The sequence below is a fragment of the Eptatretus burgeri genome, chromosome 8 (assembly GCF_056783735.1).
Source record: "Eptatretus burgeri isolate ZD-2024b chromosome 8, Ebu_testis_v1, whole genome shotgun sequence".
Taxonomy (NCBI): Eukaryota; Metazoa; Chordata; class Myxini; order Myxiniformes; family Myxinidae; genus Eptatretus; species Eptatretus burgeri.
Genome location: NC_140968.1, coordinates 11,567,066 through 11,591,987, shown reverse-complemented (window position 1 = coordinate 11,591,987; position 24,922 = coordinate 11,567,066). Strand labels below are relative to the sequence as shown.

Below are 24,922 nucleotides of genomic sequence, written 5' to 3'. Positions count from 1 at the left end.
GTCATTCGTTACATCATTTATTGCAAAATACGATTTCTTATTGTTGCTCCCTTGGAACGATAGAGTGACGACCTCGACAAAATGAGGAGATTCAGCAAGTTGACAGACCCAGAAATTGAAACGCACTCAGCATTACTCATATCTCAAGCTATCTTGTTGGTGGGACAAGCTCCATGCTTCTGCTTCTCACATCCTCACACTGACCCTTTAGTCTGTTGTCTGGCTCCGCTCACTTAGAATAGCCTGGGTTCTTCATCCTGTGCTTTCCTGTAACTTGCTGAGTTTTTCTGTACCTGTTCGTGGTTGTGCTGCCACGTAGTTCGAGTTGATCGATTACCCTTTGGAGGATTGAATGAATCATTCCGAGTTTGGTAACTAGCGTAGTAGAACAGGCACGACGATCAACCGCTCAGATGTCGGTTCGTGCGAGTTGTAGACGGCTTCGTTTAATCCCTGAAACTAGCCTCCAGCATGGTCAGTGCACGCTCAGAATGTGAGCACACACTTTCGGGTGGGTGCCGTCTGCACGACAATGTATTAATTAAAAAGAAACTTCTGGCTTTAGTTGCAATCCATGAAAGATACAGAACTTTTTAACAGTGGGTTTAACAGAACCCACTGTTAAAAAAATAAGTGAACTACCTCTGCACAATCCTGTTGGACTATGTACAGCAATCAGCACAAGAGTTAATTCCTCAAATTGAAAGTTGCAATGGTGTTCTGTTTAAAAAAAACAAAATAATTCACTGCAATTCCTCTTGCTTTATCCAAAATGAAAATATTAATTTCCTGAATATTTATCGCTCTGGGCCAATGTCATGACAGGATTGTGCCGAAGTACTGCACTTACCTCTGGCCTGTCTAGTCTAGGTTTGATTCTCAGTTAGACAAGAAACTGTGACTGGCGCTTTGCAGGCAGGGCATTGCATTACAGAATGTGTATATCACACAATAACATTAGTTGGTGGGCATTATATCGATACATTACTAAAACTCTCATCTTGTATGTATGTATGTATGTATATATGCATATAGGTATCCATCCCATCCATCCATTGGGCCATACTCTGTGAAGAACGTTGGTGCTGCCTAAGCAGTCTCCTTGGCTATTGGACACAATCCTGGATGGGTCGCCACTCCGACACAGTATGTAGGTATGTTCCCGAAATACAGCCAAAATAGTACACGATAGCGCAAAAATTTTAGGGCCACCTTACTCACCATTCTCCTGCGGTGTGCAGTATCAAGTTTCATTCAAATCTGGCAACGAAAAAATTATTTAAAAATCAATTCCCGATTCAGTCGAGTACTCTTCGGGAGAATTTCATCAATGCAAACAACCTCAGCGGTTTAGTTCACTGGAGCTATCTTTTTTTCTTGAAATGATTTTTTTTCATCAACCGCTGTCGCAACAGGAACCCAACGGGTTCACGGGTCGTCTCGTATTCCATTATTTCTTTCAACAAAAGAAGGCAAAGTACGAACAGCACTTTGGCCAAATTCCTGCCCAAACATACAGTGGGCGCTGCATCAGAGGCACACTTGTTATACACCCCCAGACATGCTACCCGGAGACCGAACGTGCACAACTGACTCCTCGCCCAATATGCATCCAATAGGAACGAACAAGTTCCGAACGATTCCACACCACCCCGAACAAAACTCCTCACCTAATCATTTCCTCCGACCTCACCTTTTTGCCATCATGCCATTTCTCGAATTTGTAAAGATAGATAAACTGCATCATTATCATAAAATTGTAATAAATTCAAATCCAAAAGAAACTTTTTTTTACAAAACTAAGACATCGAATATACCAGGAGCTTTAAAAATGACTAAGTTCACCCCAAAGCAAAAAGTCAGGAAGCTATAACCATGTTAACCAGACTTTAGTTTCCAGATTGTTAACAAAATTATTATGATTATTTTTTTAAAAACTGCCATTCACAATTTATGATAACTAAAGATGATGCACATAACAGGACTGGGCTAAAGTCCCTCCTTTTATTTATTAAAAGTTAATTAAGCTACCGATTGGAACAGTGGCAGAAATCAGGAAAGAAGTCCACTCTCATTGCCCTCCAGCAGCACAATTCAAACACGTTGGTCTCAATCATTGCCCTTCCAGTTCGGCGATGACCGACGTCATTTACAACAGGAGGTAGGCAAGGTCCGTTCATCTGGTGAGAAGAGTCCAATTCATCAAATGACCCACGTAAAACGGCATGATGCTTCTTTCAGGAGCTTGGCTTCTTCTCCAAACGGCCAGGTTTAAAAATAATCTTTGCATGAATGTTCATCCAACCAGCTCGATGTGCCATCTTTATAGACCTGGCATGATGTAAGCAATGTTGTCCAGAGTATTAGACTGTGGTACAGGGAAAGATAAAAGTCATTTTAACACATTCATCTGTTACCAAAAGCGCACCAGTCGGTCATCACGTGACAAATTATTCCATATTGTACTAGACGAGTCTATCATAGCCATTATAATTGCTTTAAAATAAAATAAAAAAAATCTTTAGAAGACAACCCCAAGTTCACACGCTCTGGTATTAAATTTACTAAGCATCCTGTGTGGTCTAATTATTGTCAGGAGCTCATTTGTAGTTTGTGTCATATTAGTTCTGTTATTTTACAACATGTATACATGGTTAGGATGGTGGGCTTGGGATCCTCGGATCCTGAGTTGAAATCCTGTTCGGCTGTTGAATTAATACCAGGTGGGGTTGAATCTGCCTGTCATCGTTCTGAGGTCGGCAAAATGAGTGCGAGCTTGCTGGTATACTGTGTCGGAGTGGCGACCCGTCCAGGATTGTGTCCAATAGTCAAGGAGACTGCTTAGGCAGCACCAACGCTCTGCACATAGTATAGTCCCAATGGATCGATGGATACAAACTCTTCTTTTTCTTTACAGGAGTGAAGCTTATGGAACAGTGAAATATATTTGACAGTGGTGCAGACATCAAGGGAATGAACGAACAGGATAAGAAGAAAAGGAGGTAGGGAGGATACACTGAAACTAGCAAGTAAGATGGTTGGGTTCAGAAAGGTTAATGGGGGTAATAAAGATCATGGGACAGAATTGGGGATGACAGGAGATGGCGGGGCACAGCTTGCTTGAAGCTCTGGAGAGAAGAGAGACAGTACAACCTCTAGAAGGTGGTTCCATAGATGGGAGAAGCAAGGAATAAAGGAGTTGAGCTGTGCAGTCGGCCTGAATTTTGGAAGTCTAACCAGAAGGAGATTACTGAAAGAATGTGTGTATCCTGGAGTAGATGGGAAGGGGGAGGTCGGCGGACAGGGTGTAGCGGGGCAATATTGGGAAATATATGGCAGAATATAGAGACCACCGACTTGTTCGTGATGTGAAAGCAACAGACCTTGCACTTAGGTCGCATCAGAGGAGATTCAAAAAATTCTGAGAGCTTTGGATCCCTCTATTCTTAAAGCTAGTTTACTGCACCGACGATCATTAAATGTGTTGAGATAGAGTGAAGCAATGACGTCTTTATGACAGAGCTCAACGAGCGAGGTACACATACAACCCGACAAACATACCAGCGTCTCTCGAGGACAGCCGCTGAGCTCGTCAACATGAGCTGTGAGGCAGGTGAGAGGACCGAGTGCACAAAGAAGTGAATCCAGCAATACCGAAAGGCCCCCAGATACAGCCACCATGCCCTGCAAACAAGTCAAACAACTTGGACTTTTTTGACAGTCACCTCAGAAGGGCATTGACTGTTCCTCTACTCTTGTAACCATTACAGTTATAATGTGTTTAAATGTACAAATATGATCATTTTCATGACATTAGCTTGTATTTGGGAATAACTGCTGACTTGTTTGATGTGCATCTTCTTCCGATTTACTCCATCGGATGGAGTTCTTTTTGTGTGCTTATCTCCCCTCCAAAATGTGACTTGGAATTTATATAGTCTATAAGGTGTAAATGTCGCAAGTTAAATTATTGTTTCACACGTTTTGGCTTGTACCTGCTGGATTACCACAAAGAAATATTAACAAAAAAACACACTGAAAAGCTCCTTCATTACCCCCAAACTTTTTGAATAAAACAGGGGGATATTGTAATTGGCTCCGTCCATCCATCCGTCTGTCTGTCTGTCTGTCCTTCATGCTATCTCATCCTCAACGGTTGTGCAGAAATTCACCAAACTTGGTAGTTATGATCACCACATGGCATGAAGGTGCAAGAGCGGTATCATTTTTGCCCCCCCCCACCCCCGCCCCTCACCCCCACGATCCCTGGGTTGAGGTCAAAGGGCAAATACCAAAAAAAAAATGCAATGATGGGAACATTTTAAAAAATTTTCATTGAAACTTTGTATATGCAATCAACATTGGGGGGACGCATGAAATCTGCAAAGATTTTCAGGATTTGACCTTGGCTTCATGCCCCAGGGGGGGTAGGGGACTTAAGGTCACAGGGGTCAAAATGGGGGAAAAAATTTTCAACTCATAATTTGATGTTGGGTCATTCCTGGTGGAACTTTTTACCAACTTTCAACTTTGTTTCAGGTGGGAAGCATGGGGATTTGCTATGTAGTTGATCATTAAATATAGTAGAAGCTCTTTTATTAAGGGTGTTCTTGATAAACAATATTTCCAGTGAATGGACGTCGTTATCGGGAATGGATCAATGAATTTTTAAAAAAAATAGTTGCGTTACGAAGCCTTATTTGTCTCACTAATAATGAACAATTCAGTACCCCCGCGCTTTTTGATGACAGGAGACCTGAAGAAGGTGGTTCCGTAGATGGGAGAAAGAAGCAAGGAATAAAGGAATAAAGGAATTGCACATTCCACTGCCATTTTGTGCCACCACTTAACTCCCCAGCATGCTTCTTTTTGGTCTTGGCCCAAACTCTCACAACTCTTAGCTGTTATTTGGTAAATTCGTCATGCATGTACAAAAACCCATATATCTCAGAATTGTAGTCATTGATATCTTTTCTGTGAATATAATAAAATGATTATTATATAATGAAACAACATTACATAATAAAACCATAATGACACTGGATAGAGCACCTACCTCCACCAGGCTGAACAGTTTACGTTTTGTATCCCACTGAAAGGCTTTATCTGGACCTTAACCAAAATCTAATCGGCTTGTTATTCTCAACTACCCAACTGATCCACCAAATTTTGTTATAATTCACCCGTAACTTTTTGAGATATCATGCTATTTACTGTTTTTGGCCCCATCTCTCAATGGCGAAGAATTACTTGAAAAAAACAAACAAAAAAATTCTCATATCCAGAACCGGATCTTCACCAAAATCGAACCAATTCGTCCTTGTCACACACCCATCCTGTCTACAAAGTTTCGTCCGAATCCGTGCTGAACTTTCTGAGATATCGTGCTATACTGTCAGACCCCAACATTCGCGGGGGATACGTTTCAGGAAAATGCCATGAATATCGAATCCGCGAATGTGGGGGCATTGTTTCAATGGGAAAAAGGGGTTAGGTTCCTGGCAGTTTGTCATTCATAAAGTAAAATTAAAAATCCCGGAGGGGGGGGGAGGGAGAAGAAGAAGAAAAAACGCGAATACGCCCACGAAAAACCCCGAATACATTAAGTACAGGGCTGCGGATATAGAAGCAGGTCAGAAAAAACGCAAATACGCGAAGCACAGGGCCGCAAATGTAGAAGCAGCTCACATTTTATGAACACGGTAAATAAAACACGGAGTCCGCGAATGTTGGGGTCTGACAGTGTATCGTTTTTGGTCCCATCTCTCAATGGTGAAGAATCACCATCTCTCAAAGAAGACAAAATTTCTCGTATCCGGATACAGATCTTCACCAAAATCAAATCAATTCGTCCTTACAACACACCCAACCTGTCCACCAAATTTTGTCCAAATCCATCCATATCTTTTTGAGGTATCCTGCTCACAGACAGACAGGGGTGAAAACATAACCTCTGTCCATTTCTGATGGTGGAGGTAATAATGGACTACTGTATCATTTAAAAAAAATAAAAAATCCTCAGATGTATTGCAGACAAATTTAAGAATTAATTCTAATTTGCTTTAAGACAGTGCAGACTCATTAAAGTACAGCATGTTGTAAAGTCTGAAAAGAAGCCAACAAACCATGATGGATATTATGACTCCAGATCAGCAATCGATAAAATGACTTCACAGGAGGACTTAGAATGAACAAACCTCTGTCTCCTGCAAACGGTGCCCAATAAGGCTCAACGACTCCCCAAGGAGCTGCAGATGTGCTGCTACATCGGTTGGTTCAACATCAGGTGGGCGTGGGCGAGGTGAGCCGACGGAGGGCCGTCTAGGCTGTGGGAGTGGTGTTGGTGCTACGAGAAGAATGCATTGGAAGGTTGGAATAAAGAAACAGAATCGACTGCAAACAGAAATAAAAAAAAGTAAAAATTTCCTTCATTATCCCACAAGTGTGGCTTCTAAAGGGAACCCAACAACCAAATAAGACTGCCAACTTAACAACACAGAGCCTCACGGGGGTACACCACTGGTGTGCTATGTTAGAGTCGGCCACCAGGACACTATATTAAAGTTTATCTGTCTGTGGACACACACACACACACACACACACACACACACACACACACACACACACACACACACACACACACACACACACACACACACACACACACACACACACACACACACACACACACACACCAATTAAAATAGCATCTACATTCCCTTCTGGAACAGCCAAAGCGAATCATCACCATGTGATATCTGTGGAGCAAGTGGTGCAAGAAACAACATATTGTGAAAAAAACAAACTTACAAGTGAGCTTTTTCTTTAACTTCATAAGAAGGGTTTAAAATATAATCAAACAAGGTTACCATTCAGCTATGAGATGCATCCATTAAATGCCAAATCAATGAATTGCCAGCTTCTTCGCAAAACGATGAAAGCTTGATTTACATCTGATTAGATCATGAAATTAGACCATGCGCGATTAGACCAATTAGATTAGACCACGCGACATAATGAGCACCGGTGCTGCCGAAGCAGTTTCTATGGCTAGGGTTACAATCCTGGTCGCGTCGCCACTTCGACACAGGAAGTCAGGGTAGGAGTTTGGAATTTCTTCATGGTGCTAGCGATAACTCGCCTACTTCACTCGAAGGACACTATGGGATCTTTGACGTCCACCAACTAATGCCGGCAGACGGGACGCCCAGTTTAACATCCATTTGAGGGACAGAACGCACGTTGACGAATCGCCCTGCTCGTGAACACCGGGATGACAGGTTATAGCTGAGACGGGATTCAAATCTATGCTAGACAGCTTGGAGACGAGTGTGTGTACCTCTCGGGCCTCGGACATCCTACCAGCCCTTAATTTATGTGCATAAAATTAACCTTTAAATTAAATGAAATCTACAGGAAAATCATTTGAATGGAAAGTAATCCAACTACAATATAAAACATCATCCTGCTGCCACGCAGGTAGGATGTTGCATCGATAAGCATGCATTCCATTCAATGGGACGTTGAATCGACTCTTCTATCTGTTGGCACTCGTGGCTATTTAAGAGCCCAGATTCGATTACCAAAGGAGTAATCTCTTGCATCAGCACCCTCTGTCAAAATGCACTACAAATTGCACTTCTTGTTTTCAAGTTTTCATTCATTGGTCCAAAAAAACAATGTTAGTTAGTACAAAGTAACGAACATGAGCTGTTCAAATATTAAAGCTGTTGCTCTTGCAAAGGATAAGAAAACCTCTGGATAAAAAAATATATATATATATATATACATATACGTATATGGCATCTGAACACTTGTACTTTTATTTTGAGGTCGATCAATCTCCTGCTGAACATCTCTCCTGCGAACCGTCATGGCTTCGGCCTTGTTCTGTTTATGCTGAAGATACTGTTGCTTCTGCTTCCACACCTGTAACATCCGATCAGGCATCGGTAAACAACCTCTGGTGACAACTCAACGTCATAATCACCACATTGATGATTATTCCACAGCAACAACAACTTCACCTTTCCACTCCAGATTCCAGGTCGTTAAAAAAAAAAAACCTTTTAAAAGCTCAGACTAAACTCTGTTTTGGAAAGGTTTGTGTTTGTCAAGTTACACTCACAACTGGAGCTCACAAAAAAAAACAAAACAGCTTCAACTCCCACTTCTGCCGTTGGATTAGCATACACATTGAAATAAGAATGCCAAATTAATGTTGCTTTGTGTGTAATGTTAACGATAAAAACTTACCAGCTTTTCTTTCTCAGGAAGCTGCTTCCAGACTTCTCCTAACTTCTTGCTTATCTCCCCAAAATCTACAAATATAACGGAATAAAAAAATACTTGGAGCACCAACACATACGCGTGCAACACCGTCCCTGATCAATTCACACGAGGAAGTTAGAAACATTGGTATTAACAGGCCAAAATAAAGCCTTGTATTTATCTTCAAAATAACCTTGCATGTCAAACTATAATAATAAACAAAACAGCTCTGTGTGTGTGTGTGTGTGTGTGTGTGTGTGTGTGTGTGTGTGTGTGTGTGTGTGTGTGTGTGTGTGTGTGTGTGTGTGTGTGTGTGTGTGTGTGTGTGTGTGTGTGTGTGTGTGTGGGGGGGGGGGGTCGATAGGGAAAGGGGAGGTTGGAGGGAGGGGTTCAGTTAATTATAATAAAGGTACAGACCTTGTTTGTATTCACATCATTTATAGGATTTTTCATGATGTATGGTGGGAAATGTTGAGTCTGAAGTCTTTCGTACCACCACAGGGAGGATGGTGTTGTCCAACCTAGTGGTTAGACAGGTCTCATCCTGTTTCCCCCTGTCCAAAATCAGTTTGTGCACAGGCTGGGTTAAAAGTGTCATGGAGGCATCATGGAGCCTCATGGGCTTTGGTAACTAGGCTGCTGAATAGAGGCTGGTCATTGGCTGGGTCCTCATCTGGCATTAGGGCTCCAGTGGCAGGGTGAGTGATCAGACTTGCAACAGTGGCATCTGACCATTGGCCTCTTTAGACGGGCAACTCTGGCCATGCCCAGGAGGCATGGAAGCTCGGCAGGGCGAGGAGAGCTCATAAAAGCTTGATGAGCATGATGCAGCCAGGCAGGCTTTTTCAATTGTTATTAAATTCAATTATTCATTGTCTGTCTCTGTCTTTGTCTTTGTGTCTCTCTATCTCTATCTCTATCTCTATCTCTATCTCTATCTCTATCTCTATCTCTATCTCTATCTCTATCTCTATCTCTATCTCTATCTCTATCTCTATCTCTATCTCTATCTCTATCTCTCTCTCTCTCTCTCTCTCTCTCTCTCTCTCTCTTTCTCTCTCTATCTCTCTCTCTCTCTCTCTCTCTCTCTCTCTCTCTGTGTCTCTCTCTCTCTGTGTGTGTGTGTGTGTGTGTGTGTGTGTCTGCCCTTGATGCTTGCAGACCCTCCACATCTTGCTTCCTTGGCTGCACTGCTCACCCGGTTAGAGCACGAACCACGATGGTGGGAGGAAAAGGTTACTGAACTGCCCTGATTGAAGGCACAATGTAATAAAAACTTGGCCGGTTGTGTGTGGTTGGTAGATGGTTAGAAAACCATCGGAATTTAGTTCCTCCGTGCTTTGTCTTAGTGTCAAGGTTCATGCTGTTGAATGTTCTGTCCTGTCAGAATAAACGATCTTTCCGAAGACCATACGTGCATGCCTTGTACTGCATCTCACCACACTAGAAAAGCACTTCTGAACACTGGGTTTTCCTGGAGAAGATTAAAATTCATTACCGGTGCGTTCCTGGTCACCATTCGATAAAACCACTGGTTATTGGATTGCAAGCTAATCGAGCACTAATCTGTCATCTGCGCAACCCATGGGTCTCGGCATATTACGGTTCTGCCTGCTGGTTGTCAACACACCAGTTAAATTGAAGGGTCGTACACATGACAAAGCAGAATCGCAAAAATCCCCTTCAAAGCTCCACCATTGGAATTTTACTCGCACAACATTTTACCCACAGTCCACTGGATTTAAACAGAGTGTTACAAATGCCAAGTTAGCAAACAGCCAAACAGGTAGGATGCATGCTCACCTATGCCGGGGCTTTCAGCCATAATCACATTTCGATATTCCTTGCTCCATAGCATGTAAGCTGACATAGTCTTCCTCTTCTGCAAAAGCAGATTGTGAGGAAATGTTACAAATAAATAAATAAAAAGATAGGTTATGCATCACGACAAAGTTCCTCAAATTATTATACATTTTCCTCTTCAACTAACATGTTCCCAATTTCTGTCATCTTTCACAAGGATCAATGTTTTTCAATGAAACCATTCAAAAAATAAATCCACATTATCCTCACCTTCTCTGGTCGCTCCTCTTTTTCTGGTTCTCTGCCCTTCTTTTTGGAACGATCCAAACGCACGTCTGAGTGCAGGATGGGTGGCGGTGGAGCTGGTATTGAATACTGTGTCACCGGTGTGGGACCGGAGCCCTTAGCACGTGAAAAAGCACCCCTCTCTGCCGGTGAGCCGTGTCGCCCTGCACCTGTCCCTTCATCGCTTCTGTTTCGCTTTTTGTGCTTTCTGTTTTTATTACGCTCACGTTCCTTCTTCTTCTTGCTTTTCTTCGTTTTCTTTTTATGGCTTGCATAGTAGGCCTGCAGCAGGCGCCCAGTTACAAGGCCTTCTTCTTCGGAAGAGGCGGTCACCTCCCCAGCTTCGAGTTCTGAAAGCTCCAGATCGGAAAAGTCACTCGTGCCCAACGCCGGGCCATCGTCAAAGTCAGAGAGCTCATCCGATATGGAATCAGAAGCGCTTGTGTCACTTCCTCTGCATGCAGTGGCAAAGAAAAGTCCATCAAAACACGAGTAATAAACCCATACAAGAAATAGTTATGCATGAGCAGTATTTAGCGACTCCACAAGCAGTTAAACCAGATTAGGTTTTAGTTGCGACACCAAAATGAACCAATATAACAACAGCAAAAAAAACCATTTAAAAAGACAATCAAATGAACAGTATTTTTCTATGCCATTGCAAGCTTAATTAATGTGAGATGAGCAATTTGCAGGGATAAGTGACCATTTGAAGATAATATCCCATGGAAGATTGTGTTGATATGATTATGATGACATCTTACGTGTACAGTATAGGTAGAGCACAAAAACGTTCGTCAATTTTGCAATGATCACCACCATTCTGAAAAATACAACCTGCCTTCACTGACCTGTTTGTTTGTTTGTTTGTTTGTTTGTTTGTTTGTTTATTCAGTGACCTGATATTCAGTGACACCATGCTGCAGGCCTATATCAACCATGCCAACCACACACAAGCGTCAAGATTGTTGTTTGCATCCCGTGACCTATCCCTGTCTGAATCTTTATCACGTAAGCAGTCAAGATACCGTGGGCACAAAGGGAGGTATTATATCGCGAGATACTGCCATACGTGTGTGCATTCCCTTGTTTTCCTTACACCCCTTTGCATTTAGGATAACAGTAAACCATTGTCCAATGTGGGTGTCAGGTTCCCGCAAAAACATTGTGTTCCGCAAGCTTTAAAGACCTTGTGGTATGAAAAGGGGATCGGGGAATGTGGCCACGAAACGCAACATACGGACAAATCCTTTTACGTTTTTTTTGTTTAAAAAAAAATTGTTGTGGGGGGATAATTTTTTGAGGCTGGGGGATCATCATTGCCAGTGGACGTGTCACTGCACAAAAGGTTTGTATTTGAAGTCCCTGGATGCATTTCTAGGAAGAAAAAAAAGAAGTGTACAGTAAGACGATCCTTAAAATGTTTGAACATGTGCACTATGCCTGGTGTTGGCTTAATGGTTAAGGTAGTAGGCTTGGGATCCTAGGGTCCTGAGTTCAAATCCCGCTCAGCTGTTGAATTAACACCAGGTGGGGTTGACTCTGCCTGTCATCCTTCCGAGGTCGGCAAAATGAGTGCCAGCATGCTGGTATACTGTGTCGGAGTGACGACCCGTCCAGGATTGTTCCCAATAGCCAAGGAGACTGCTTCGGCGGCACCAACGCTCTGCACAGAGTATGGTCCTAATGGATGGATGGACATGTGCACTGCCTTTTGCTCCTCAGAGATGTACATCCCGTTACCCATTTTCTTGTAGAAAAGCCCCATTTAGTCCGCAAGCCTGTTCCCCAAAACGGGGCACAGGCTTTATCTGTTATAAACTCAAGGAAGTATAAACTACAGGCTTGAACGAATGGTGTGTATGGTGGACACGTTCCCATGAAGGATTGGAATGACAAGGATGCGAATAGAGTTTGGGAAGGAAACTGAAACAAATCAAAAGCAAATGGCTGATACATGTGTGAAAGTGGGCCAAATTAAGGACAACCAAAGCTGGATTCAAACAAAGTGCAAACAGGTGGCTGGGGATGTAAAATGGCTGAGAATCGAGCAAAAGTAATTCCGGAAGGAGGGAATGGAGAGTAAGGAGAGGGTAGTCTGGTTGGAAAAGGGGCAGGGAAAAATAGAAAACAGGTAGAAAGAGGTAAAGGGGGAGTTGATCTTGGTGAAGGAGTGAAAGCAAAGGGACAAATAGGTGGTGGATCGGTTGAATGAGTTGGGTAAGCATTTGGAAGGGATCCCATTCGGCTTTGGAAAGGAAATGGGAGAATTTAAGGAGAACATGAATGGGTATGTGGAGGCAATGAGGTCTGAAATGGATGAGACTTTGTAGGCACGGAAAGGAAGGACGATGACTTTGGAGGAGAAATGTGGCGACCTGGCGGGGAGGAGGGACAATAAATTATGTGCCCTCCCCCCCCCCCGCCCCCACCACCACTCAGGTTTCTGCAGGACGTGTGCAGTCTGCCAACAGCCATCCTTTGTCTAAACTCCCAAAATCCAGAATCACTACCCACGGCCACTCATTTGAACCAACTTCCATGTTATCCTCAATTTCATTCTACCCTCCAGGTCTCAAATACAGCTCACTGTTCACCACCATCTCAGATCATCCACATCTAAGACCATGATCTTTTATACTCAAGTTAACACCCCTCTCCCCCGCCCCCTGTACCCATACCCCAAAAAGCCAATCTCTTTGCAACTTTTATTTCCAGTTTTTCCTTCCTGAGAGTTTACGGCTGTATCCATTTTGTCCACCCCATGTGTCACATTCTTCCCCACATCCCTTATTTCTCGAATTCTCCCTCTATTTTGTCCCTCAACCCTGCTGTCACTTGCCTCTAAGTTGTCCAGCCGAGGTTTGAATCCCTTCCCAGCTATAAACTGTCAGCCCAGTGTTTCACAGGCAGGGTGATTCATGAATGTATGTACCGTTCCTCGGATGGACATTAAACTGGGTGTCCCATCTGCCGACATTAGTTGGTGGATATTAAAGGTCCCACGGTGTTCTTTATTAATAATAAGCGAACTATCCCTGAACAAATTACAAATTCCTGCCAGAACTACATACTGGGTAAACATTGGAAAACCACTCAGTATAACCCTTGCCAAGAAACTGCTTCGGCAGCACCGACACTCTGTGACAGAGTACAGTATGGTATGTCATCAGAATCGAAAGAGAACCATGCTGTTGGGTGTGTTTCCCTCTCTTTCTACTGTTCCTTTTGTTCTGTGACATCCTGATACATTATAGTCCAAGCTTCTCCACAAGCCTGGACTTTGTATAAAAAAACAACAAATAATAATAAAATTGGGGTCCGTGCTCGTGCACCTCAAACACTGAAAGTCAACACACTCCGCTCAGCTGTTTTGTCGGCAATTGCCCCAGCATATGCAGAGATCTTCTTGTCCCCTACCCACCAAGCGGCGTGTCAGTCATTGAGGATCGCATTATAATAAATGTAAATAACTTCTCCATGAAGTTTAAGTGTTATTTTTCCCCTCAGAACACCGATTAAATGATGTGTATGCAAGACCACTGGTTCATGTTCACAACTGTTGGAGCCTGAGTATGACTTCTTTTTTTATTTAAAACAACCAGTCCACAGAATGTGTCTTTTCATCATAAGAAGACTCTAAAGATGTGTGCATGTGGGTATATGTGTATGGTTGTGCATATGCATTAGTAGGGAAGATCCATGAGTGCCATCTGAAGGAGGCGAGTTCCTCAAACTCACGTGGTTAGGGTGCCGGAGTATGCCAACCCATCATCACCAATTTCCCCAGGCTCAGGCTCACTCAAGGGCCGAGGCAGAGCTCCGAGACGCCGGCGGGTCTCTGGATCCATCGCAGCAAGCTCACTCGGTGATAGCACCATCTTCAGTCGAAGGTTCTCACCGTCTGGATCCACCATGAGAGGGCGGGAACGACTGTGGCTTTGAGCTTCCTCATCTTCGGTTTCCACATCCACCTCGTTTAGACCAAATATGTTGTCATTTGTATATCCATGGACACGAGTGGAGGCACGCTTCTGCTGGTTGGCTAGCGAAATGGATATATTGCCAGCATAACCAGTTCGTTCATTCCTTCTGGGAATCTTTGATAAACCAGGTACCGGCGTGCCGATTGCTTTCAGAAGATCCATGGCAGAATCGCTTCCTGACATTTCACTCGATTGCCTTTTCCTTCTGTGTGAGCCTGCTTCCAAAATAACACATGTCAACATCTAATGTGGATTGAGGAAGGTGAAGTAAATAAAATATTAAAATTTTATAAATCACAATTAAACAAAAAACACCATGACGTTCGGTGATACGACAAACTTGACATTACACCTGCATCACATAACAGTTATGTTTTTTTCTGACATGCAGTCAAGGAGAAAATTCCTTCAGAGTTAAAACAACAAACTTGAGCGAAGTCGACGGCACGTCATCACAAATCCCCCACGCTTCCCACCGAAAAGCAAAGTTGAAAGATGGCAAAACGTTTTCGACCAAGAATGATTTCGAGTTAAAAAATTTTTTTTTAATTAATTCTCATTTGACCCCTGTCATCCGCAAGTCACCACCCCCTGGGGCATAAACCGGGAGGGTCCAATCACCAAAAATCGTTACATATTTCATACGTCCCCCTATATTGATTGCACCATTGTTTCATTAAAATTTTTAAAAAGCTTTAAAATGTACCTGTAATTGCATTTTTTGGTTTTTGACCCCACCCCAGGGGTTGGGGCCAAAGTGATACTCTCTCGCACCTTTGTTCCACGTGGTGATCATAACTACAGTAGACTCTGGATAATAAGCGGATGTGCCTACTGTTAGATTGTGGAACACATATGCGCTTATTTTCCATATGCACTTCTACGTATTCAAAAATCCATGACGTGCTTATAATGGTAAATGTTCCTCAAATTGGCTGCATTGATGACAGTTTTTACATCATTGCAATTTGAATTGTCCGTACCTCGGAAAACAAATTCTAAATACATTTTCAGTCCTCGAGCACGTATCGGTTGAAACTTCGCAACAAGTTTATTTTCCATGTCCGGTTAAAAGGCCCGTCTTCCACTCCCTATCTCCTCCGTACCTTTCACACTCTCAACAATTACTTTCTCATTCTTCACCGTTCACATCAAAGTCCTCGTGTTAAGCCCGAATTTCTGACACGTCTGTGACTGGTTCGAACAAGTGTTGTAAAACGCGATAATCTCAATCTTCTTTTAACGGGTGTGTGATCGACGCTTCACTGGCGTGTCCATTTTGATCGTGATGAAAAATGTGGTTTTACGACTCTATCGTAAGGGGTCGTAAAACACCCTTTTATGTCCAACTCTTTTAAGTACCAGTACCAGACGTGCAAGAAATTCAGACTTGAAGCTTAAGTACCAATGAAACACGAAATACTGTCGTGTTCGAGTTGATAATATTTTCAGTTTTCAAAGCCTTACGATGAAGTTTTGATGTGCGCTTATTTTTAATGGAGAAAGCAGAGAGGCCTGCAGCACTTACTTTTCATACGCGCCTATATTCAAGCATACGCTTAGGCCAAAAAAAAAAATGTTGCATTGGCGTAACGGGTCACTGAAAAATAGGGTAGGTCGGTCGGGATCTTTTTTATTTTTTTTTTCTCCTAATAAATCCCTCCCAAAATCTCCCCCGGCTCGAGTACCACCCTTTTTGTCGGCGGGTTCTGTCCGAAACACTTCCGGGTTTTTGCGATCGCGATCGCAATCAACAAGATACTTGAAAACGATAGCAAAACAACAAAAATAGCAATAAAATAGGGTCGGCAAAATTTTTCGATAGCAAAAAAACAAAAAAAAAAAAACGTAGGGTCGGCGGAATTTTTAGGGTCGGGCGGGTTACGCCAATGCAACATTTTTTTTTTTTGGCCTTATTATCCAGATCACACTGTACCAGGTTTGGTGAATTTTTGCCCAACCATTTAAGAGGAGATAGCGCGACGGACGGACAGACAGACAGATAGAGAGCCGATTACAATATCCCCCCATTTTTTTTTTCAAAGAGCGTGGGGATAATAAAGTTAATCAATGTTGACAGCTTCTCTGGTCACTGGTTCTTCAAGAACCAATTAGGAAGTCATAAAAGGTAGAAAGTGCAATTTGATTTTAATAACCAATTATCTGTGGCACACTGAAAAAAGAAGAAGAAAAAAAAAAGTAAATAAATAACTGACCACCGAATAACCGAACACCTCATCTGCAAGTCTGAAAGAATTGCCTTTGCCCATAAATGTCACACAAGAGACAATGTGATATCCGGGATGCACATGTGCAGGTATCACTGGGCTGAAAGTATCGCATCACCACATGGTGTAACTGCACAAATAGGACAAGTTGGTGCAATCAACAAAAACAATAAAAACTGAAAAAAAAATAACGTGCTGCCAAGATGAGAAAAAGAGGCATAAAACCCGCCGAAACAACCGAGTCCTACATCCCTGAAAAAATGAAGCTCTGATCTCCAATCAAATATCGTGATAATTGTGCAAGTAAGAAGCGGCATCACCTTCAGAATAGTACAGTTCTTCATCAGAGTCCCTGGACATCTTCTTCTTCTTCTTCTTGTGCAAGACCCGTGAGTGCTCCATCTCTGTCGTTTCAATCAGCCCTTCTTCACTGAAGGAATCCTTAAAAATAAAAAGCAGTTCAGAAGCACAAATGTCCACATCCAAAGAAGACCCGTAATCAGAAGACAATAGCTCGATCATGCTCCCATAAAAAACTGTAAAAGGAGGTTCGACTTTACCAGCACACTACTAAAAGCAATTCTTCATCAAACGCTATGTTAACATCAAACACCGTGTTCAACAAACACCCATGCCAACAAGGCCTTTGTCCGTAATTCGATATATTACTGTTCGCCCCGACTGGTTGGGACCGCAGCATCACGGTTCTCATGGAACAGTGGGTTCCGTTTTAACCACCTGTCCTCCAGTCGAATTCCCTCCACTCCGTTAGCCCTCCAACCCTCCTAGTAACCCCCCCCTGCCCCCCAGGATAACAATGCCCAATAAAAAAAAATGGAGACTTTTCCTCAAATCTGTACTCTCTTGTTCATCTTTTTTTCTTTTAGATTTGGGGAACCGCCTTCCGAAGATCCTTCATTTCCACTCTTCCTCCAGGACTTCAAAGAAAGAGGTGTACCATCATCTCATGTTCTCCCCTCCTTATCCATACCTGGCCCAACCCCCTTATGTGCAGGTTACTGAGTCTTCTCCTCTCTTTTTTGTTGTGCCCAACTATGGACCGACTGCACAACTGTCAGTACGTTTCATTTTTGCTCTCTGTCAACTCACTCTTCTGTGGCTTTAGATCTGTATCAATCAATCAATCAATCAATCAATAACACCACTTCGTATTCATCATCGAAGATTTCAGTTCATTCCTGAAATCCACAATTTATCCATCTTTATTAATGACACGACTTTTATAATTACAAACTTTGATTTAAGTATGTGTTCCCTTGCAAAAGGAATACTTTATCATTTGATGGAATATATTTTCCACCACAACAACACGTGTATTTTTGAATGTTCATTCATTAAACTATTCAGAAGATAGCCATTTTGAGATTCAAAGCTTCAAATGAAGTTTCATCCACCTGTGGTTAGATAAAGAATGAGAATGGCACTCGGTAGAGCCCATCCTTCCACCAGGCTGAACAGTTTCCGTTTTGTATTACACTGATAGTCCTTTTTGCGGAGACTCTGGATATCCTTTTTGGGGCCTTCGAGGTGCTAAATTAGGACTTAGAGCTGCTGGGATTATGGGTTTCCTGGATCAAAACTAAGATCCAGGCTTTCAATGACATCTTGGATGCTGCTACCCTGTCAGTGCCTGTTTGTGGTGAGGATGTTGAGGTCACGGAGAGATTCACTTACGTTGGCAGTGATATTCATGTCTCTGCTGGCTGTGAGCCAGAGGTAAACAGACATCTAGGTCAGGCCTGGGGAGTCATGGATTCACTAGATCATGGGGTGTGGCGCTGCCAGTACCTGTACGGGAGGACGAAAGTCTGAGTCTTCAGGTTCTTGGTGCTTCCAGTCTTGTTCTACGGATGTGAGACGAGGACCCTGACCAGGGATCTGAGAAAGAGACTTAATTCCTTTGGTACCATCAGATCTAGATTTCTGGAGCTAGATCTCTGGAGAATCCTTGGCTATCACTGATCGGACTTTGTGTTCAACGAGCGGTTGCTGAGAGACTCAAATGAGATTTGTTACCTACATAGTCTGAGAGTGTCAGCTGCGGCTGTATGGACATTTGGCTCATTTTCCTGACGCTGATCCTGCTCACCGGATTCTCTCAGTGAGGGAGACTCATGAGTGGAGGAGGCCAATGAGCCGACCACGTGCCTTGTGGTTGCAGCAGATTGATCAACATCTCAGGGAGATGGGGATGGGCCAGGCATCTGCCTGGGAGATGGCCAATGGAGGCCCCTGGGGGACTGGCGGAAAGTGTACGCAGTGACGCGCTGCCCCAGCATGTGCTCCCATACCTGACCTGCATCTGGATGTGAATCAAAATTGACAACATTTTGAAATATCGTGCTACATATCATGTTTGGCCTCATCTCTCAATGGTGAAGAATTAATCGTAATATTATAAAAAGATTCTAAAATCCAAATCCGGATTTTCACCAAAATCGAACCAATTCGTCCTTGTGTCACACCCAACCTGTCCACCAAAGTTCGTCCAAATCCATCCATAATTTTTTTGAGATATCCTGCTCACAGCCAGACAGACAAACCGGGGTGAAAACGTAACCTCGATCTACTTTCGCTGGTGGAGATAACAACTATGAGGACAGGGTCAAAAGTTTCAGAGTAAAAAGCATGGAGTTAAGCACACTCCAATTGTATCAGAAAACTCAACGACCGATGAAAAACACTTCTTAAAGGGAGTAATATCAGTGCAGTTTTGCGAGAACACGAGCACACCTTCAAGGTAACTCTCGATTCCCACTCCAATCTTAAGACCAAGGGTTAAAATTAATAAATAAATATAAGTCAAATAAAATGTGTTGTGATCAGAGCAATTATCCACTCTTGAATTTTCAGCACTTCAATTTTTTATCTCATCTTATCCTGCCCTCATCCTCCCAAACTTAAAAAGCCTCCCACCCTTGGACGTTTAGTCGATGATCGCCAAGCTTCTGCAAAGGTTTCCTCCTCCTCTCGAAGAAAGTCTTTGTACGAACGGCGCTTCTCGCGTCGGCTGCGGCCAGACGTAGTCAGCTCGTCCAAGATGCTCTCCCTGCCTGAATCTTTTCAGCACAAAAACGGTCAAAACACACAGATTAGAGATTGCCAGCCAAGATATGTGCCTGCCTGTCCGCCTTAGTCTGGTTCAGCAGAAGCAGCCTCTTGGAAAGGGTTACAATCCTGGACGGGGGTTTACATCTCCAACGAAGGATACTCGACAGAGTATCGCAGTTTGCAATTTGTTCAGGGTGCCAGCGATAATTCACGTCCTCTTCGGGAACGACACCGTGGGACAATTAATGTCCACCAACTCATGTTAGCAGATTGGACACCCGGCTTAACGCCCATCAGAGGGATGGAGCACACATTGATAAATCACTATGCATATTAAACACGATGACAGTTGATAACTGGGTCGGGATTCGAACCCAAGCCAGACAATTCAAAGGCAAGTGCGTGTTTCACTCCAATCAATTTTTATTTTTTTATTTTTTAAAAAGAGAAATTACTTTTGCACTCATCCATTCCTATACTGCACATAGGAACGATTTTTGTACAGCAATATTCAAACAAGCCGGTAGGCGACATGGGTGGTCGCTACACAATTGCATACTAGTCATACAGTTTTTGACGGATCGGGCTGAAATTTTTTGACAAATAGGTTCATTATAGTGCGCATAAAGGCGCGGAAGCCGATTTTTGATTTTCTAAAAAAAAAAATTTTTTTTCGGATTTTTTTCAAAAATTTCAAACTCCCGTTGCTTGGCAACGGTGGTGTCCATAGCAACGGTGCTCAAAAGCATCCAACTAGATCCTGGTATGAACCTACCAGTCAGGTTTCATCAAACAAACAGACAGAAAACCTGAGAATTAGGGTAGTCTAGCGACGCGACCACCCAACAAGCCGAACGACACGAGGTACAACGACCACGATACAAATTTATTAAACAACTTTACTCACAAACTGCAAACGAGGCCTCAAAAGTCATCAAAGTAGCCCAAACGGTAATCAACTAGCACTGAAATTGCACGAAGGTAAAGCAAAAAAAAAAAAAAGAGTTTGCAACACATCGTACGTGTTCCCATCTTTAATGAGCAAGCGGTGAGATTTGCACGGAAAATGAATTCTCGCAATTTGTTTCCCTTACCATCTCGAACCCTGCAAGTTTCGTAGGCCATACCCTGTGCTAGCCGCCTACGCCAGGATTGTGACGTGATTTCCCGGATATTGCCTAGGAAATAACGAGGCCTAAGTAGGCCTCACTCTCCGACTAGGCCGTAATTGCGACGGTCGAACGAAAGCAATGATTTCTCAGCCGAGTACGAGAGAAAACTCCGACATTTTCATGCAAATCGCGTCGATTTAACGTAAAACGTTTATACTCGAACAAATAATTTCCTCTTTCGATTCGTCACTAAGGCAGCAAACCATAGTTTCAAACGATTTCGTCGGGAAAAAGATAAAACGTATACTTACCAACACCCGTTCATTTTAGATTTTAATTGTAATTAATTGAAAAGCTATGCTCGATTTATCTTCAATACTTATCATATTAAATATAAATAAGGTTTGCACACAAATACACCAGCGTAAATATAAATGTTATTTATACACCGTCTAAAATGCCTCATTCATTTACATACATACATATATCTACACAAATATATATATGGATATTCATATATATATATATATATATATATATATATATATATATATATATATATATATATATATATATATATATATATATATATATATATATATTTACATGTATACGTGTACATATACACACATACATATATACACATATATACATATAGATGAAAATTTATATGTGTACATATATATATATATATATATATATATATATATATATATATATATATATATATATATATATATTATATGTATCTATATATGTGTATATATATGTATGTATGTATGTATGTATGTATATATATGTATATATATATATATATATATATATATATATATATATATATATATATATATATATACGTATGTATGTATATATGTATATATATATATATATATATATATATATATACATATACATATATACATATATACATATACATATATACATATACATATATACATATACATATATACATATATACATAAATACATAAATACATAAATACATATACAGTATGTCGTCGACTTACGACTGATCGACTTTACGACCACTTTACGACTTTACGACCACTTTACGACTTTACGACCACTTTACGACTTTACGACCAGAATGCTCCGCGTCTCCGCCCACGCAGACTGCTCAGTTTCCGCCCCAGCGGCCGCCATTGCTGGCGCGTGTTCACGTGGTCTCGATAAAAAATGTTTTACTTAAAACCCCCATTCCAAGATGTCTACCAAGAGGAAATTATCTTCTACTCCTCAACCTGCCAAGAAGGAAAGAAAGGCCATTGATGTCGCCACAAAAATGCAGGTGATCAAACAGTACGAAGCGGGAAAGAAAGTAAATGCGATCGCACGTGATCTTAATTTATCCCACTCTACTGTGCAGTTGGGCTCAAAACGCTGAATCAGTGGGAAATGGTGTCCACTTTTTTTTGAAGACGGATTCTAGGGTAAAATTTGACGCTGAGTATTATGATGCCGACCGATTTTTTTTTTTTTTTTTTTTAAAGGTGCCCAAAATGCCCATTTGGGGCCTTAATGGTACCCAAAACCGGTTTTTGGGCATTTTGGCCAAGTTTATGTACAGGACAATAGTTTTTTTTTTCATAAAAAGGTTGATTTAGACATGATATATGTAATGAATTTAAACTCATGAAATGGCCCAGGGCCCGTTAATTGGCAAAAAAGGGCCCATTGGCCCATTATGTGTAAATAGCCATGGGTGCAGGTGTTTATCCAATTTAATAACCTTAATAGGAATGGGCAAAGCCGAGAAGCGAACGTAGAATTCTTCTTACATTCGCTTCTTAAATATATTGTTACGGCTGTGGAAATTCACAAACCACCATTCAGGTCCCGTAGGTGAGATATCTCTTTAGTACATGTGTAGTTAGCCCAAATCCGTTGTCTAGAGGGAATTTATGTGATTCATTCGGGCTGCGATCCTTGGAGATAGCCGTTTTTCTTTTTCTATTGTTATTTTAAACGACAAACCTCCCTGCAAACAACAACCGCCACCAACTACGCCACAACGTCAACCATGCTACAATTACCCTCACAACAACCACCACCATCTTTGCACTACCCCCGCTGACGAACTCAAACAACAACCTCCACCAATGATGCCACAACACCAACCGCACTACAATTACCCTCACAACAACCACAACCACACCTGCCTCTCAACAACCACGCCATCCTCACCACTCCGCCAGCAACCGTCAACATCTCCACGAACACAAAAGGGGAACAACAACAACAACTCCCACCCCGATTTCCCTGGTAAACAAGAGTGACGGTTGGAACTCAACTCCCACCCCGATTTCTCTGGTAAACAAGAATGACGGTTGGAACTCCACTCCTACCCCGATTTCTCTGGTAAACAAGAATGACGGTTGGAACTCAACTCCCACCCTGATTTCTCTGGTGGAATGTCCCCACCCCCCGCATGCCGCGAAGGGAGGGGCGGGGTGCCGGGGAAATAAAAGAGCGCACGGAGGCGCCTCTGAGGGGAGGTCAGGTCAGGGCGGTCGGTGAGAGTGTCAGTGTCAGTCGGCGGTTCATGGTCTTCTGCCCGTCTGGGTCTTGGAGAAGCGGTCCGTAGAGCGACCCGCTCGTTTGAGCTTGCAGTCAGTGGAGAGTCCGGACGTCGCGGAGGGGACGCGGACTGGAGGCGCCGCTCTGCCAGCTGTCGCGCGGACATGCGCGTTCGTACAAGGAGCGCTGGAGAGAGCTCGCCCACCATCGCACCGCGAGAGTGCAGGTAACCTGCAACGGTCTCGTGAGACTCGTTCGGTCTGCCAAGTCCCACACCATAAAGGCCCACGAGCCCCGTCTGCCCCCTTGTCTATGAGGGTGGCCTTTTCTTTTGCTTTCGAATGAATGTTGTCGGCGCCATCTGTAAAGTAGAACTGTATAAGTGTTGCCGTGTGTACGCGTATTCGGTAGTAACTCTGCGTCATTGTTTTCTTTTGTTTTAACTGCAACATGTGCATTTTGACTGTTTGGCTGTACAGTGGTGCCCCCAGAATCTGAATTTAATTCGTTCCAAGAGGCTGTTCGGATTCCAAAAAGTTTGGATTCCAAAACTATTTTCCCAATAATAAATAATGGAAAGTGAATTAATCTGTTCCTGGACCCCAAGAAAACCCACTTTCAAGACACTTTCAACTGAAATTACCCATGTTTAAGGTAAAATAAGATGAGTAAATGACCTTTTCTGAGTCATGAATCTTCTTCCAAGCCTGGGGCATGAGCAGGAGCGTTGTCGCTTCTTCCATCAGGTCTGGATGCAGCTCCGGCCTATCAGTGGCCATTGGGATCTAAAACGTAAACTGTTCAGCCTGGTGGAGGTATGTAATTAACCATGAAGCACCAAATGGTGTTTTATATCCCAGTACATTCTGTGGAGACACAAACGTGCCGTTTTCACCGCACAGTTCCACGGAGATAATCAAGAGGTGAAGCGATTGGGTGACGCAGCATGACGTCACTACCATGCTCGCGAAAAAAACGTTGAGTTCGTCAGAGGGTTCATTGAATGAGTTCGCTTCACGACGGGTTTTCGTGCTTTTATCGCTTCTTTATTTTTCAGAATCCTTCACACGGTCGACTTCGGCAGCGCGTACATGGCAGCGAGATCAGACACACGCGTACCGCTCTCATGCTTAGCGATAAGTTCTTTCTTCAACTCAATTGTCGTTCTCACGGACTTCCTCTTTCGCCTATTTGCTTCACTGCTCTTCTTGGTTGCCATGGTGAATGCACAAGGGTGATAATTGAAGAAAAAAAACAGCACAAATCAAGGTGAAAAGACGAGGTAAAGTAGCGATCAACACGAGAGATGCTTTCACGAGTACTTCCACCGACGAACTGAATGAACAAAGCGCGAAGATGTGGGTCGAACAGGCGGGGGAGACACGTGAACAAACATGAACGCCTCGTTGTGTTCGGTTTTCGAAAATGTGTTCGGTTTTTAGGGCAAATTTTTCTCAAAAAAATTGTTCGGATTCCAATTTGTTCAAACAATGGGGCGTTCGGATTCTGGGGGCACGACAGTATATGTGTGCTTTCCCTGTGTCGCGTAATACATGTGCATTGTGTGAACTGTTTTCCCGTTTCGCTTCGTCTTTTCTTTATTTATCCTCCATCCTGCTTCACGTTAA

General features: G+C 42.7%; 2 protein-coding genes across 6 annotated transcripts in view; one reads left to right on the top strand and one right to left on the bottom strand.

Moving 5' to 3' along the window:
* On the bottom strand, positions 1 to 21,092 carry HMGXB4 (HMG-box containing 4). 5 transcript variants are annotated; one of them, XM_085890868.1, is made up of 11 exons: positions 21,069 to 21,092; positions 19,511 to 19,653; positions 16,894 to 17,014; positions 14,101 to 14,563; positions 10,345 to 10,813; positions 10,075 to 10,153; positions 8,257 to 8,321; positions 7,821 to 7,929; positions 6,198 to 6,346; positions 3,562 to 3,684; positions 1 to 2,331 (listed from the first exon to the last, which is right to left on the bottom strand). In XM_085890868.1, the coding sequence occupies exons 3-11, from the start codon at positions 16,973 to 16,975 to the stop codon at positions 2,272 to 2,274; spliced, it is 1,599 nt and encodes a 532-aa protein (XP_085746994.1). In that variant the 5' UTR covers positions 16,976 to 17,014; positions 19,511 to 19,653; positions 21,069 to 21,092; the 3' UTR covers positions 1 to 2,271. The 5 variants fall into 5 exon arrangements, with proteins under 5 accessions (XP_085746994.1, XP_085746992.1, XP_085746990.1 ...); XM_085890866.1 differs by lacking the exon at positions 21,069 to 21,092 and adding an exon at positions 20,553 to 21,060; XM_085890864.1 differs by lacking the exon at positions 21,069 to 21,092 and adding an exon at positions 20,740 to 21,060.
* An 872-nt stretch (positions 21,093 to 21,964) lies between these two features.
* MYO15A (myosin XVA) overlaps positions 21,965 to 24,922 on the top strand; it is a 374,107-nt gene continuing 371,149 nt past the window's right edge. The window contains exon 1 of the mRNA XM_085890857.1: positions 21,965 to 22,065. Coding sequence (XP_085746983.1) covers positions 22,046 to 22,065 — 20 coding nt within the window. The 5' untranslated portion in view covers positions 21,965 to 22,045. The remainder of the gene's footprint in view (positions 22,066 to 24,922) is intronic.